The sequence below is a fragment of the Crocodylus siamensis genome, chromosome 3 (assembly GCF_052110815.1).
Source record: "Crocodylus siamensis isolate JL-2025a chromosome 3, ASM5211081v1, whole genome shotgun sequence".
Classification (NCBI taxonomy): Eukaryota; Metazoa; Chordata; order Crocodylia; family Crocodylidae; genus Crocodylus; species Crocodylus siamensis.
This window is the reverse complement of record NC_143397.1, coordinates 98293912-98309317: the sequence shown is the minus strand read 5'-3', so window position 1 is coordinate 98309317 and position 15406 is coordinate 98293912. Positions and strand designations below refer to the sequence as shown.

The following is a 15406-nucleotide window of genomic DNA, read 5'->3' as shown; positions in this document are numbered from 1 at the left end:
TACAGGTCTGCCAGTAAAAATACTAGACAGAGGTAAGAGACCAATAGAGAGAAAAAGACTGTGGAGAGGGAGGGTCAGAGGTTTGGATCATGAGGGTGTATCTAATTTATTAATCTAGTTATTCTATTAATCTATATAAGGCCAGTCACCATAGTATCTAGACTACCTGAAATGAAGGTCAACTCTGAACCAGAAGGTTATCTCTTACCACCTATCTGAGGCAGAAAGCCTTTGGTAGAAATGGGGTCTGCTTCAGCCAAGACATAGATGAATAGGCCATGCTGTTCCCTTGGGAACACGGATGCCATCATTGAGCAAAAAATGTCTGGCTGTGACACAGACCATGGTATGCATTCTGGGAAAAGACTTAATTTGGTGACAAATCATCATCTGAATAGATGAAAAAGCCAAGACAGCCAGGTGCTGTTTGGTTCCTGGAACTTATATGTTTAAGCTACTGCATCTTTTAGGAAGCCAGGGCACAAATCCTAACCAGCCATCTCTGTGAGCTTTCTTTAAGAGAGAAGATCATCCTTCTTTGGGAAGGTTGTAATAGTGCCAGATGCAGCCTGCTTGCCAGGAAAAAAATATATCCATGGTAGTACTTCACTGTACATAACTGGCTTTTGTGAGCCACATTCTCTTTGACCAGAAAAATCATTTCTTTGTATATGACATTTTGGACTAAATCTGGAGAAACTGTAGTTGGCTGGAGTTGACCTAGTTTTTTCCAGGGCAGAGGACAGAATGTGACACTTTATTGTCATGCTTATTGGTAAGTACCATTTTGGCACTGTTGACAGAGGGGGGGTAGGGGTTGGCGAGGGGGTTGTGTCAAGTGCAGGAGAACTCGGAGAGGAATCCTGCCTCCAATATGCATGGTTGGAGCATAAGCTATATTGTCTGAAGCACATCCCCCTGCCGCCACGCCATTAAAGGCCCTTTATAGTCAGTGCCTAGGGCTTATGCTGCAATTGCCCAGCCCTAGTTACACTACTGAGTACTGGCAGCTTGTACTAAGGTACATAAGGGCTTGGGTAAGTTGTTGTTTTACTTGTAGCACTGGCTGATGTCAGTTTAACTACAGCACGGGGTTATTCCAAGATGGGGAAGCTGTGGAGGAATCCGTGTTAACATCAATGCACATTTGTTCAGATCCAACCCTCAGTTTCAGCAGCACAGAGGACTGACTTCAGGGTTGCATGGGCGTAACTGAGGCCCTGGTCTATTTAGTAAACACCTGTAGCAGTCACCATGGTGATGTTTCTGTGTAGAGGCCCTGGATGCACTAGGGATGTGCCTGTGACCCTAATTACAAAGTAACAGACCATGCCGCAGAAAAAACAAAAAATTCAGAGCATGAACAAACAAGCACGAACTGTTTGCTTTATTCCCAACATGGCTGGGAAAGAGCAGTGAGCAATTAGAGCTGTTGACATACTTGATCTGAGGAAGCACAGATCTAGAGCACAACTGATGTATGGACAGCTTCATGCAGTCAAAAATCGTTACATTAAAAAAAAAATATAGTGATGTAAGGTCTTATGTTGAAGCTTCACTGTACAACCACAAGGGCCAGAAATTTACCCTTTTAGTAAATGGGATTTTTACATAAGCAGAATAATCCATAAGCCAAACTTTAAAAGAAACCAGTATTGCATGACTAAATCACCAGAGCTGGCATCTTCACACTGGCAAGCCAGGTAGCATAAGCCTCATTTACACACAGAGATCAGGAATGTCTGTACCTAGGGGCGGGAGCTGGGGATGGAGATGAAACCAAATGAAAAGTTTACTTTGAACCAACTAGCTGAAATAACCACATTTTGAAAATGAGATGCAATTGGGACTGAAAAAAAGGATTTTTGCCCTCAACCTTTTTAGACTCAGGTAACCCCTTGTTAGACCCCAAGCATCCCTCAGAAAACAGCTCTTAGCTTTCACTCATTTTTTGATCATGGAAAAATAATAGGGCAATTCTTTCTGTTGCAAAGGCTCCAGAAAGACCGCACTAGGTAAGATGCCTTTGACACTATGGATTCCTATTTGAAATCTCTGGGTTGATTTGTGAATTGTGTGTAGCTATTTGCACACCGAACAGTGCTAATATTGTATGAAACTCTTAGAAGGATCTTGCAATATCTTGGTAAAGAATCACTGCTCTAGTTCCTTCTCTGTTTTTTTCCCCAGTAGCGGGCACTTTCGTTGTTGTCTAGAGTACATGGAGCTTTGGTTTCATGCTGCTTTATGGTTAAAATGCATTAAACCCATTCAGTTTTACATTTTTTTTACTAGTTTCGTGCTGTTCCCTATTACAGAAATCTGGGTTTTACAGGGGAAAAGAAATCCAAACATGATAATACAATTTCAAATAGCTAATTTGAAAATATCTGTTCTTTTCATGGCAGTCGTTGCTCTGAGTTCTTCATGCCCCCTCCCCTACAATCATGTGACACATGACCCAGAAGAAAGCCCCTCTGATTATTTTTTGAAAGATCACATTTTCATACTTCATAGCTATAGCTTTTCATTATAACCTTAGGCTCTGGTCAATATTTCCTCTTGCTTCGTATCTTTCTAGCTGCTTGCATGCTTGTGCAATAAAAGCAGTATAAAAAAAGGAAGAAAATCCTGTTTGAATGGCAGAATTCCTCTTCTTGCTACCAACTGCTGATCAAGGAAAGAAATGAAATGAGTGATGATATAGTATGACAAAAGATGGCACAAAGCATAAGACAGAAGCCAGCTTGTTAGGATCTTACAGATCTACAGTCAAATACTTCCTGAGGCCACACTAGTTAACCCCATAACCATGCCTCAGTTTTCCTGTAAAACAGGCACTGTACGACATGATGTTGTTCCACAGTGGCTACCTCAGAAATTGAGCTCTATAATAGTCACAATGGAACCTGGAAGTTCTTTAATAGTTAAGCGATGGGCTATGAAGCCTGCCAGGCATCAGAGGCATCTTGCATGACACACGCATTTGGCAGCCCTGTCGTGCCTGCCTGTAACCCAGCTGCATTCAGCTATGTGTGGTTAGACAACTGCTTTCACAGCTCCCAGCCCAGTGACTGTCCTCCTCTCTACCTTTGTGTCAGCACCGGGCTAATGTGGAACCCAAAGGAAAGAGCCAGGAGCTGCAGGGTGCAACCAGGAGCAGGAGAGATTGGGGAGATGTAGGCTGGAAGGGAAGTGTAATGTGGGGTGAGCACAGGGGACGCCAACAAGCAAGACAAAATAAAGGACAGTTGTACATATGCTCAACAACTTTACAGACCCCAGGCTACCTCTGCCTTTCAATATCTGCCTCTTCAACTAAGCTTCCCAAGGATCTCCTCTCTCCTCCCTGGGATCTCCTTTCACCCAATACAACATACACCGTCACCAACAACTATCTTCTAGACTCTCTTCTCGAAAGACCCCCTGACTCCCTCCTATGCCATAGTCCCTACTAGGTTCCCCAGGATCCCCATGTATTTCTACTTCCCCCTGAGTCTCTTTACTACTGCTGGGAATAGGTTTGCATTTCCTTCCACAGTTACTGCTATTGACTGGGGGGTCTATGAGGAGGAATTCAGTGACCTTGGCTCACCTTTGAGAAGTGTCACATGTGCAGCTGTACGTAAGATGGCAACTTGCAGACAGTTTAGACCCAGGCGCAGGATCATATGATCCACCTAGGCCAGTATTGTGCCACTAGCAGTGGCCAGTGCCAGATGCTTCAGAGGAAGGTGCAAGAAACTGCTCCATTATAGAATAATCTCCTTCCCAAGACAAATTTCCTTCTAACCCACACTAATAAGAGGCTGACTGATTCCATTTATCCTTCCAAACCTCTTAATTTTTAAATAATTCATGCTTAACCAATATTTTCTTTAACAGCTCTGGATAGTCCCACACTTGTGTTTCATAAGAACATAGAAAATTAGGGTTGGAAGGGACCTCAGGAGGTCATCTAGTCCAACGCCCATTTCCTGGTTTGGCAGAGTCTCATGCAGGTAAGATGGGAGTTACAGACACAGCACACCTGAAGTTTTAACAGGTAAAAAACTGCTGATAGCTTGACCATGGCAATTATGTAGCATGAAGAAAAGTCACCCTGCCTTAGGAAACCTTTGTGCCAGTCCTCCCAGATTTTGCAGTCATACAGAGAACTGTGTGTAGTTTGCTCTGCCAGCTACCATGGAAAGGGTAAGATGAGGCAAATATTCCACTTCATCTTTCTCCCTTTCCTGTTTTGAAATGGTTAGCATCTTGTGGGGCAAACGAAGGGAGTTGGTCCTAGACTCAGGAGATATGCACCTGTCCCTAGTTTCACACAGGTAATCATTATCCAGTTACAGTCTGATCCTCTATTTGCTGTCATTAGTGTGTCTCTATATTTTAGAAAAGCTAGTGTTCACAGGGGTCTTCCTTTCCAAAAACACACGTACATGTGGAATAGCATTGGCATGAAAGAATTGCTGTGTTCATTTCCTTGGGAAAGTAACTTGAACACCTTATCTTTGCATGTCCTTGAATCTGGGATTTGCTCTCTATATAGAAATGAGTACTTGCCCACTACACAGGTTTTATATAGTAACACAGGATATAAGCTATTTTCATTTTACTCCTGGTTATTATAGCTATACATATTTGCATTGTACAGCTAAGAATGTCCTTTGCCAATCAGTACTTTTAACATTCAGCAAGTCACTCCACTGATTCTGTCTGGCCAACTCTATATAAAAGTTGAAGCTCAAATTAGAATAAGGTTACACTTTGCAAGGCTGGTACCTGCTAAGAAAAACCAGGCTGTGATATTAGACACTGTGGCTGATATTCTGAAAAGATGTCTTCTGGACACTGATATGTGCTTGTCTCTCTTTTTAATAAGATTTACAATGAAAAAATCATGCCTTTACAATTAAAAAATCGTGAGTCAAGAGCCCCATCCCAATCATGAGATTGGTTTTGACACTGTGGGATTTTAATAAAAATATTATGTTTTGAGTTGATGTCAAATTGTCTTCTCATTTTGGAGGTATTTTATGATGCACTTGAGTCACACTTTCAAATTTTTCCCTATAGTCTTGATGATAGAAATGTCCTTTTCTTTATATAAAAGAAAACTGAGAGATTCACATATTCACTTATCTCCAGGAGACGGAGCTTTTGGAACAATACAAAATATTAGAAGACTCATGATACAATAATGAGTTGGAAACACTTAGCTTTTACTCAGCAATTTGACAGTAAATGAAACTGCACAATGTTGTTGACCATTCATAGTATTATTAATGGATAATAACTATATGCTTTTTTTTAATAACCATACAATGATTCTACCCATCTTTCTGACTGGCTTTTTACTTTGCTGTGCACATGTACCTACCTAATTTCCAGCCCATTTCCAGGGAGCATAATCAAAAGTGAGTGAGAAAGGCAGTAGGAAGAAGTGGTGGCATCTCACCTCATTTTTGGTAATGGTGTTTTGCTATTGCTTGTGACTATTGCAATATAAATAAACATTAAGAATTAGAACCATGAAGTACAAAGTTGCAATAATGGATTTCACTGCATTGAATGAGTACTCATCGACTATGCAACGGAGTGGAAAAAGTATACATATCAATGGTGATCAGTGGGTTGTGTTTTATATACAAAGGCTGAGAAAATTCCATATAGATTTTCATGATCCATACATGATCAGAGTGTATCTTTGTGAGAAGAATCATAAATCAGGCTTCATAAAAAATCAAATTGTTTTCTAAGATGGGATCCATTTCCATCATGTTAACTATGGAGACTGTGGCTCTCTTGTCAAAACCAATCTCATGATTGGTCTGGGTCGTGGCATGAATCTCTGTATTCAATTCAGTGTGCTAGTCAGAACAAAGTGTGTCAATGCAATATATGTATGTATTTTTCAGACATGATATTTGGAGAATTATTGGGATTTCACACGGAATAATTTGAAATGGCATAAGGTAAAGTTGTTATAGCTAGAGATCTACCCAAATTGAGGAGGCAGGTGGCCGACTTCATGGGCAGATTGTGGGGCCAGTTGCCATTTTCATGGGGTTATTGCGGCAGTGCTCCCCACACCTCCAATGGGCTAACAGGCCTCGATGACCCAACCCCTCACTGCTGATTGCTTGAGAGAGCTGTTTGTCATGTGGCCCCGCAATTCACCACTGATTGGTGGAGAGGGGCAGGGCCACACAGCAGGCCAGTCAGCAGTGAGGGGCAACTATCTTGGCTATCCCTTTTGCGCTAGCAGCCCCCTTCCTCCTTCCCCCCGGCCAGCCTTGTGGCTGGGCTGCAGTGGCTACGAGGACTGCTGGATCCCACTGGAGAGCCAGCATTTTATTTTTAGTAAGTTTTTATTCTTTTTGCTGGATTTTGTGGACATTGCCCAATTTCACAGAAATGAGTATGTTCCTCATTATAGCTTTTATTTACATGCATGTATATAGATATATATACACCCAATATATACAAACACAGTGGCAGGGGAAGGGAAGGTCATATATATGTGGGGGGGTGACCTTTTATGCTTCTTAATAAATGTGCATTCACTTTACATTTACAAAGAAACACATGCAGTGATCCAATGATAATACTGAGAATGGTTAATAAATGAAGAGTTTATATATGACCTATCCTCTGCCCACATCCCTCAAAATTGAACACCAAGTCTCACTGACTCTCCTCACCCTGCTCAGTTTAAATTCTTCAGACCGATTCAGTGAATGTGGCTGATGGGAACCTAGGGGACTGTATTTAGTGGCATGGATTGTAAGTGTATATGGTGATGGTTCTGTTGTGGGATATAGTTATTGTGGCAGTGGTGGAGATGTCTTGGCAGGTTTTATATTTCTGTCCCAGCATGGTTTGGATCTATTTGGTGTGCTTGAGGCCATAAGAAGTTTGTTTCTACTGATGAGGTTGTTGAAGTTGAGTGCCTGTTTAAAGGCTAGGATGGGTGGTTCTGGAAAGATCTCTTTAAGAACTGGATCTTCTTCTAGTATGGGTCACAACTGTTCAAGGATTTTCCATATAAGTTCCAGGGAAGAAATGTAAAACCTGCCAACACATCTCTACCACTCTTATTCCTGGATCTTATACCTGCACCTCCAGAAATGTAATATATCTCATCCAGTGCACTAAAGGCCCTGATGGAAACTGCACAGCAAAAACCGAACAACTGCGTACCAGAAAGAATGCATGTCAAAAATCTATTAAAGACAAAAGTTTCCAATTACTGGGGTGGGGGAGGTAGGGGCGGGCACTTCTCACAAGACAATCACTCTCTCTCCAATCTCTCAAGTCTAATCCTCAAAGGGAATTTACAAAACATCTTTAGTAGACAAGCCTATAAACTTTACTTCATAAATCTACTGGATACAAAAAAATCATAGACTAAATATTGATGTTGGATTTATGGCATATTACAACCTACCTGCCATTTGGTAACCTAAGGTAAGCACTCTACATTTTACCAGCTACATTTTACCACTGGTCAAAAGTTTCACTGACCTGCATTTTGCACATTGGCTTAAGCTTCTATTTCACCTAAGAGAGTACACCAACAATAGCAGGCTCCCTCTATGCCTAAATGGTATTTGTGCCTGAAAGCTTGTAAAGAACAAATTTTCCAACCATTTAGCTTGTCTAATAAAAGATATCACATTTACCCAAAGAACCTTGTCTGCTTATGTCCTCAGACCAACTTGGCTATAACCAACATGCCTGAAACATATAAAGTAAAAGTGCATTTATTAGGGAGTTTGGGAACAAAGCTTGGTGTGCTGACCTGATCTGTGGCTGGACAGATTTAATTTCTCATTAATATGAGTAAGGAATTCAGTTTTTTCTGTTTTATTAAATAACAAGAGAAGACAAGGTCCAACGGTCACAAACGGCTGGAAGACCGTTTTCGACTGGACATGAGGAAGAACTTCTTTACTGTCCGAGTCTCCAGAGTCTGGAATAGACCCCCCACCCCCCAAGAAGTGATGAAAGCAGCTACTCTGGACACATTCAAGAAGCATTTGGATGCTTATCTTGCTGGGGTCATCTGACCCCAGCTGACTTTCTGCCCCTCAGGCAGGGGGCTGGAGCCAATGATCTCGCAATGTCCCTTCCAGCCCTAAGGTCCATGAAATCTATGACTTAGGAGACAGCTTCTTTAGCTCCTCCAGTTTGGCAAATTTTAATGCAGATCCTATTACTTACAGTGTGGGGTCTCCACTTGGAGGTCATAATCCTTAAGCCAATTGTAAACTCAGTACAGCATGTGTAGGTAGCTGACCAGGAGTAAATTTGCTCCCGGTCAGTTGGGCAGCTGGGGTGGGAGATTGCTCCCTGCCCCAGAAGCTGCCTGCTGCTGGGGTGGGCTCTGACACCAGAGCCCGAGCAAGGACAATGTCCCCCTGCCCCTGCAGCAGGGAGCTCCCAGCCCCCACTCTGCAACTGAGGAACTCTGCACAGGCAGAGTTCCCCACCCAGCCTGGAGCTGGCTGGGACCATCCCCTGACCAGGACAATTCCTGGCCAGCCCAGGCTGCATGGGGAAGTCTGCCCTGTTTCAGACATTCTGCTTCTACCTCGCCGTACGTGTATACGCTTGCCCAGGGTGCTTTTACTGTAGAGGAATTAACTCTAGAGTAAACCCACCTTGCAGCATTTGCATGTGTAGACACACCCTTGGAGACTGTAGTCCTGCATTTAACTATAGATCAGACAGAGCATGGGGACAGGATGTGCAAATTTCAACACCAATACAGAAGACAAAACACATTCATGACTTGACAAAGTGGGAGCATTCCCATTTACATCAGGACTGAAAAGGAGATGCAAGCTAGTTTCCCTAACCTAATAGGTCTGTGACTTTCCTGGATACTCTGCACTTCATCTAGTGGTGGTGTGTCCATTGTGTACTGAGAGGTAGCTAACATTATACATTATTTGTTATGATGTTGATAATGAGGCTGTTTGCCTAAATGGAAGGTAAGCCCTTTGAAAATTCTGTGTGTGTGTATATACATATATCTTTTATGTATGTATATAGGTAAGCAGCTGCTGGGGTAGTTCTCAGAGGCCCCAGTTGGAGATACGCTGTGTGAGACACTGAATACACACTCATCAAACCCAGAATAAACTGGATAAATAAAGTGGGCAAATGAAGTGGGTAAACTGAATAAATATATATCAAACCCTTTTTGGGTTCACTAGCCTGCTGGAGTTCTTTGAGGGTGTCAATAAGCATGTGGACAAGGGGGACCCAATTGACATAATATATATGGACTTTCAAAAAGCATTCAACAAGGTCCCTCACCAAAAGCTTTTAAAAAAACTGCACTGCCACAGGATTGGAGGGAAGGTTCTTTTGTGGCTTGAGAGATAGTTAAGAAGGGGAAGCAAACAGTAGGACTCAATAGTCATTTTTCAAGCTGGAGGCAGGTCAAAAGTGGCCTCCCAGAAGGAGCTGTGCTGGGCCCTATTTTGTTCCACATTTTCATTGGAAATGGGGATTCACAGTGAAATCTCCAAGTTTGCAGATGGTGCCATGTTATTCTGGGTGGTCAAGTGCTAAGCTGATGGGAGAGAAGCTGAAGAAAGATCTGAGCACATTAAGTGAGTGGGCAAACAAGTGGCAGATGAACTTCAGTGTCAACAAGTGCAAGGTAATACACTGGGGGGAAAATAATTTGAATTGTACATACACGACGTTGGGTTCTGACTAGCCATTATACCTCAGAAAAGGGACCTTTGAGTCAATGTAGATAGTTCTTTAAAACAGTACAGTGTGCAGAAGCAACCGAAAAAGACAATAAAGTGTTCATTGAGAAGGGAACTGAAAACAAAATGGTGAATATCATCATACCATTATATAAAACCATGGTGCACCTATATCTTGCATACTGTGTTGAGTTCTGATCCTTACTTCTCAAAAAGGATGTAGTAGAATTAGAAACAGAACAGAGACTCCTCCCTTGGTCCTATATTGTTAATGGCATTTGAATGATTTCTGCAGGTCTCTTGCGTGACTGCTTACAATAGGTTTCACCCTTCATAGACAGGAGGTGAGGTCATTCAGCATGGATATCATAGTTTGCCATGTAATTATTGTCAAATTGTCCTACTTTAGTTCTATGCATTCATTATCTCACTGCATCAAATGCTGCCATCTGTTTGCTGCACTCTGTGCTCTCCACTGAAGTCAATTGGAGTTGTGCACAAAAGTCGGAAAGCAAAATTTGGCCTTTAATGCTCACCATATACGGTACCTTCTTGCCTCTTAGAGACTTTGTCCCCAGGATCTTCATCTCCTTCACTAGAGCATCTGTGTTATGTTTTTATTTACTGTAGAGCTGGGACTATTACCTATTTCAAGATTTATTGAAGAGGAAACACATGCATGTCAGAACAGTGTCTGAGTCTTAGCTTTAAATAGTCACTTAACTAGTACCTTTGTCTTCTTAACAGTTTATGCCAGAATCCTGAAGGCTCCCGAATCCCACAATGTCACCTTTGGGTCTGTGGTGACTCTGCAGTGCACAGCTACAGGCATTCCAATTCCCACTGTCACATGGCTCGAAAATGGAAAAGCTGTAAGTGTCTCCTTTATGCACTTACGTATGGTCTAATAAAGTCTAGTACCAAGCGGAAGCAGCCTACCACCTCAAACAAAAGGCTGGGTGCCAGGAGCCGTGGGTTCTATTCCTGTCTTATTAAATGACTTACTGTTCAACCTTAGGGAAATCTTTTAACCTCCCTGCATCTCCCTTTCCCTTCTCTAAAATGAGGATAATACTCATACAATGTTACCTGCTTCACTTGGGTGTTGTGTGGATTCCTCTTTTAATGTCTGGAGTCCTTGAGTTGGTACTTGAGTGGCTTTTTCCTCACACACTTACAATTCTTTTTATTTTATCTTTGGTAGCAGCGGTAAGAGGTAGAAGATCTTCAGGGGAACACTATGCAGGGAAGGAGAAGGATTTTTTTTTCTTTCTCTTCTCTTTTTTTCTCAGTATCTGGACTTGGGGCTATGCTATATCCATTAGGTGGCCTAGCTTCTGTTTCGTTGAAAGTCATACTCTTTCTGCATTAAAGTTTTAGACAATATTGCACAACTGTTTTTTATAGCTAGGTTTAATACTGTTTGGCAGGGGGAACGTACATCTTTCTGGTTGCTGACACTGTTGGTGATGAGCACCCTGTAACTGCCTACAAGGTTTGATAGCATTCCTGCTCTTCTGGGGAAGTGGTAACAGAGGTAATAAGTTGGTTGCCAATGGGAAAGAAGTTGGTAGTATGTTCTATGTTGGCAACATTTTTGGGCAAAGTGCCAAAAACCCCTTCATCCTGGACTTTGAAGATGTTGGCGTGCCAGGGGCAGATGGTGGAGGAGCCGCGAGGAGCCCGATCCTTGTTATAGCAGTGCAGTCCTGGCCCCTTTTCCGCTGTGCTTCCCAAGGCATGTGTGTAACCACCGCCAGCAATGAGCCAGGCAGGGACTCTGGACCCAGGTGCAACTGCTTGCCGCCTTGTGGCTGCCTGCTGCAAGCAGCCCAGGCTCTGAGCAAGCCCCTGCCACCTACCACAGAGCATGGGCTGCTCACAGCAGGTAGCCGTGAGCCTCCCAGAGCCTGCACCGGGCTCTGGAACCCCAGCCCAGCTCACTGCCAGCAGTGGCTGCATGCATGCCTTGGGGAGCATGATGGGAAAGGAGCCAGGGCTGTACTGCCCCCAGCCCCTTCTCCCCACTGTGCACCAAGGCACATGTTCAGTCAATGCTGGCAATGGAACTGGGCCAGGGCTCCGGACCCTGGTGCAGCTGTTTGCAGACTGCCCACTGCCTGTTGCGAGCAGCTCGGGTTCTGTGGTGATGGCACCTGCACATGTGCCTCAAGGCATACAGCAGGGAAGAGGCGTGGGGCAGCCAACCAACCTCAACTGACTTGGAGCTTCTGCCCACCCCACCCTTGCCCCCTGTGGCCTGATGTTCCATAGCACCACTGCCCTGACCTGGGTGCACCTCCCGGGATGCACATGTGACAAGAACAAGCCTCAAAGCATAGAGACAGCACATCCGAAGCCTGCCCAGGTGGGCTGTTGAGGGTGGCTGGTCCCTCTGCTGGGGCTGCAGCTTGCAGGAGGCAGTGCCCGCGGCTGCCTCTGCCTCCCATGGAGGGGATCCCAGGCTGCTCCAGCTGTAGCACCACTCCCGCCCTGCCCTGCTTACCTGCACTGCAACCCCAGCAACCTCAATATGATGGCATGTGGCATGTCCAGCTCTGTGGGCCATGTGCCCAAGGCAATGCAGCTACACACCAGACTCACTGTGGATGCCCAGCTCCTCCAGCTCCATACTGCCCACCTGCCTGCACACATGCCACCATTTGGCTCCTTCTTCGGTGTATACCCTGAAGTGAGCATGCAGCTGCCACTGGTCATGGAATTGGGGTAGGGCTCCAAATCCCAGTGCCTGCCACATCCAGCCTGTGCTCTGGGCAGCTGCTGCCTACCATGGAGCCCAGGCTGTTTGTAGCAGGGATTGCAGCCTCCCCACCTGTGAGCAGCCAGGGATTCATGGCTGGTGGAAGCTGTGTAGACCCGAAGCAGGCTGTGGCATGCTGAGCAAAATGACCTCCTATGCCATGCCCTGGTATGCATACTGGAGGTCACTGACCTCTGTCATGTGGGTATTTTCTCAGGACCGCGTGTGCACAAGTTCCTGAATACAAGTGGTCAAACAGCATACTAGGCATTCTTTTCATTTGGGAATCCAGATCCTAGATCCAAATGACTTGTACAGAACTTATTGGCCAGGGAGAGAAATTACACACAAACTACTATAAGTGATCAGAAACTGGTTCAAATCTGTAACACAACAGAAGTTCAGTGTACATAAACCACTTTCAAAGTGGCCCAAACCAGTTTAAGATAAACCTGGATGGATGTACTATCAGACTTAACTGATTTAGGTTAAATCCGTTTGTTGAACTTTCGTCCCAGATCCCCTCCAGATTCAAGTTAACTCATAATCCTCCAGTACCCCAGGATGGGTGGACTAGCCTTGACCCAAGCTGTCTGCTCCAGCCAAGCAGGGAGGCGTACTCTAGTGCTCCACAGCTTCTGGCCTGGGCCACTGCAGGCATGTGGCTGCATTTCCAGAATCAAAAGTGAATGTGGGCTCACTTGCTTATCAGTCCAATCTATGCACCTTAAACTAACCTGTGAAGGTTGAATGAATTCAGACTCAGGCTTTTTGACTGTCTGTACTTAGCCATTCTGTACAGATCCAGTCAGTACAAAACTTATGCCAGTCCATCAGAGGAACATGTGTCGTCAGTACACTTGGTTTCCCACCCAACCACCCAAGGGTGGATCTTCAGATTTTAAATCTTTTCTTTTAATTGACATTGGTTTTTTTGGGACTCTAGCTCAGATCTGCCTGTGGTATCTATGTCTGCAAGGCAAAAATCAGTCCTACGAGGATTGCCTTCCAGACCACATAGTTTTAAATATGGTAAGGAGACCTTTGTTTAATGAGTGCCTGCCTTTGCTAAAGTTAAACCAGGAAACAGGTGGAATCAAGCATATGTATTTAAAGACTGACTCACAAACAAGCAACAGTGAGTAATTTGAGGATGTTCTCCCTGCAGTGTCTGTGTTGCTAGAGTTTCTGAATGCTGACATGTAATTGTCCTGAAGTTTAAAAAGAATGAAAGCACTGTCATTCCTAAACTGCGCTGGAACAGAAAGGTGAAAGTTCATTTAAGCAGCAGTTGTCCTCTCCACCCAAATAAAAATACTGTTCCAATTCAGTTTCTACTCATTAGCCATTTCCAGGCATTATGGGCTCAGGTGATAGCCCTCTATTTTCCTGCAAGGTTTTTTAAGTTAAATGTAAAGATGTGGAGATGTGTCACCTTTGCTACATTCTGGAATGGGACTTTAATGGTCAAAACACCCTACTGGAAAAAAGTCCTTTGGACTTTATTTCAAAAGTAAAAGGAATCAACTTTAATGAAGAGAGTCTCAGGTTCCCAGAAGAAAAACTGACAGCCAACTTGGAAGATCTAAAATATGGGTATTTGCCATTTTTAAGAGCTGCATAAGGCTTCCTCATGTTATTTTTCATCATACAAATGACAGTATGTAATGCTCATATTGTTTGCAACTATCCAAGCCAGGAAGAGATCATTTTCACGCAAAGAGGACTTGAGTTCAAACTAGCCATTGAATTATTTTCAGCTGTAGCACATTCCCCTGTCCCTGCAAGTTCTATCAACTTGACGTGGCAGGCCAAGCCATTTTTCATTGTGTGATCCAGGCTAAGAAGGAACAATCATGACTCACCATTCTCAGATTTCCTTTCTGAGGGCAATCAGCCTGAGTAAAATTCCACAGAAGATCCCAGGCTTGAATGAGACTCCTTAGCTCTGATTGAACAGAAAGGAAAATAAGGCTACAGGAGGAGAGAGAGGGAAATATTTCAGGTCACAAGACACTGGCAAAACTCAACTGACTTTTGTGCTCCACGCTTACAGATTATGATCAGAATGATGGACTATGAAATGCAAAAGAAGGCTTCCAAGGAAGCAATTTATTAAAGCCCAGTCAGCCCAAATGTTACAAAATCTGGATGAACTCCATCAGGAGGCCTGGGTTTAGCCCCAGAGAAAATTCCTTCTCTGTACCAGTGACAATGATTACAATGTTTCATCCAGAGAAATGGCATCTGGAAGAAAAATTCTTCAATTAATTATTTAACAATAAACAAACATAGAAGTGGAGTGCGGGTGTGGAAGAGGAGAGAAAATTCAAAACGCAGTGTACTCTCTTCCAAGCGAAGTTACTTTGAAAATGTAGATGCTAGGATGCTTTCTGGTCCCATAATTGTGCATCTTCTAGCTCAGTGAGTTCTTGATCCATGAAGGTTTTCTAGGCATACAGATAATAACTGATGATAGCAATATGCACTATTCTTCTTGCTGTTGGATGGCTTCAGAGCTGGGTACAGGTTCCAGCCAAACTGGGTACTTTGTAACACAACTAAATTCCAATAGGCTTGGGTGACTGTGGGATCTAAATGTTTTTATAAAACTGCTTCCTGACCTTTCCTAAAAGAAATAATTGATCAGAACTACCTCTGGGCATTATAACACCCTTTGAACCAGAACTGATTCCTGCTAATAGAAACCTACCTGACATTGAGCTGTAGCTATAACTGATGCTGAAAAGGATTCCTGCCATTGGCAGTAGCTACTTCAAATATATCATAACTTTTCCACATGAACCTAGTTCTCTCCTTTCAGTCTGATTCCAGTCTTGGAGAATTCCTCCTTGCTGCTTCTTGTGATCAGTCTCTTCTTAGAGTCGTTCTTTGTGCACATATTTATTGACCAGAA

At 43.5% G+C, this 15406-nt stretch overlaps 1 protein-coding gene across 1 annotated transcript in view; it reads left to right on the top strand.

Moving 5' to 3' along the window:
- The window catches only part of MUSK (muscle associated receptor tyrosine kinase), an 84452-nt gene that overhangs the window by 26455 nt on the left and 42591 nt on the right, over nucleotides 1-15406 (top strand). Inside the window, exon 6 of the mRNA XM_090038833.1 lies at nucleotides 10476-10600. Coding sequence (XP_089894959.1) covers nucleotides 10476-10600 — 125 coding nt within the window. The remainder of the gene's footprint in view (nucleotides 1-10475; nucleotides 10601-15406) is intronic.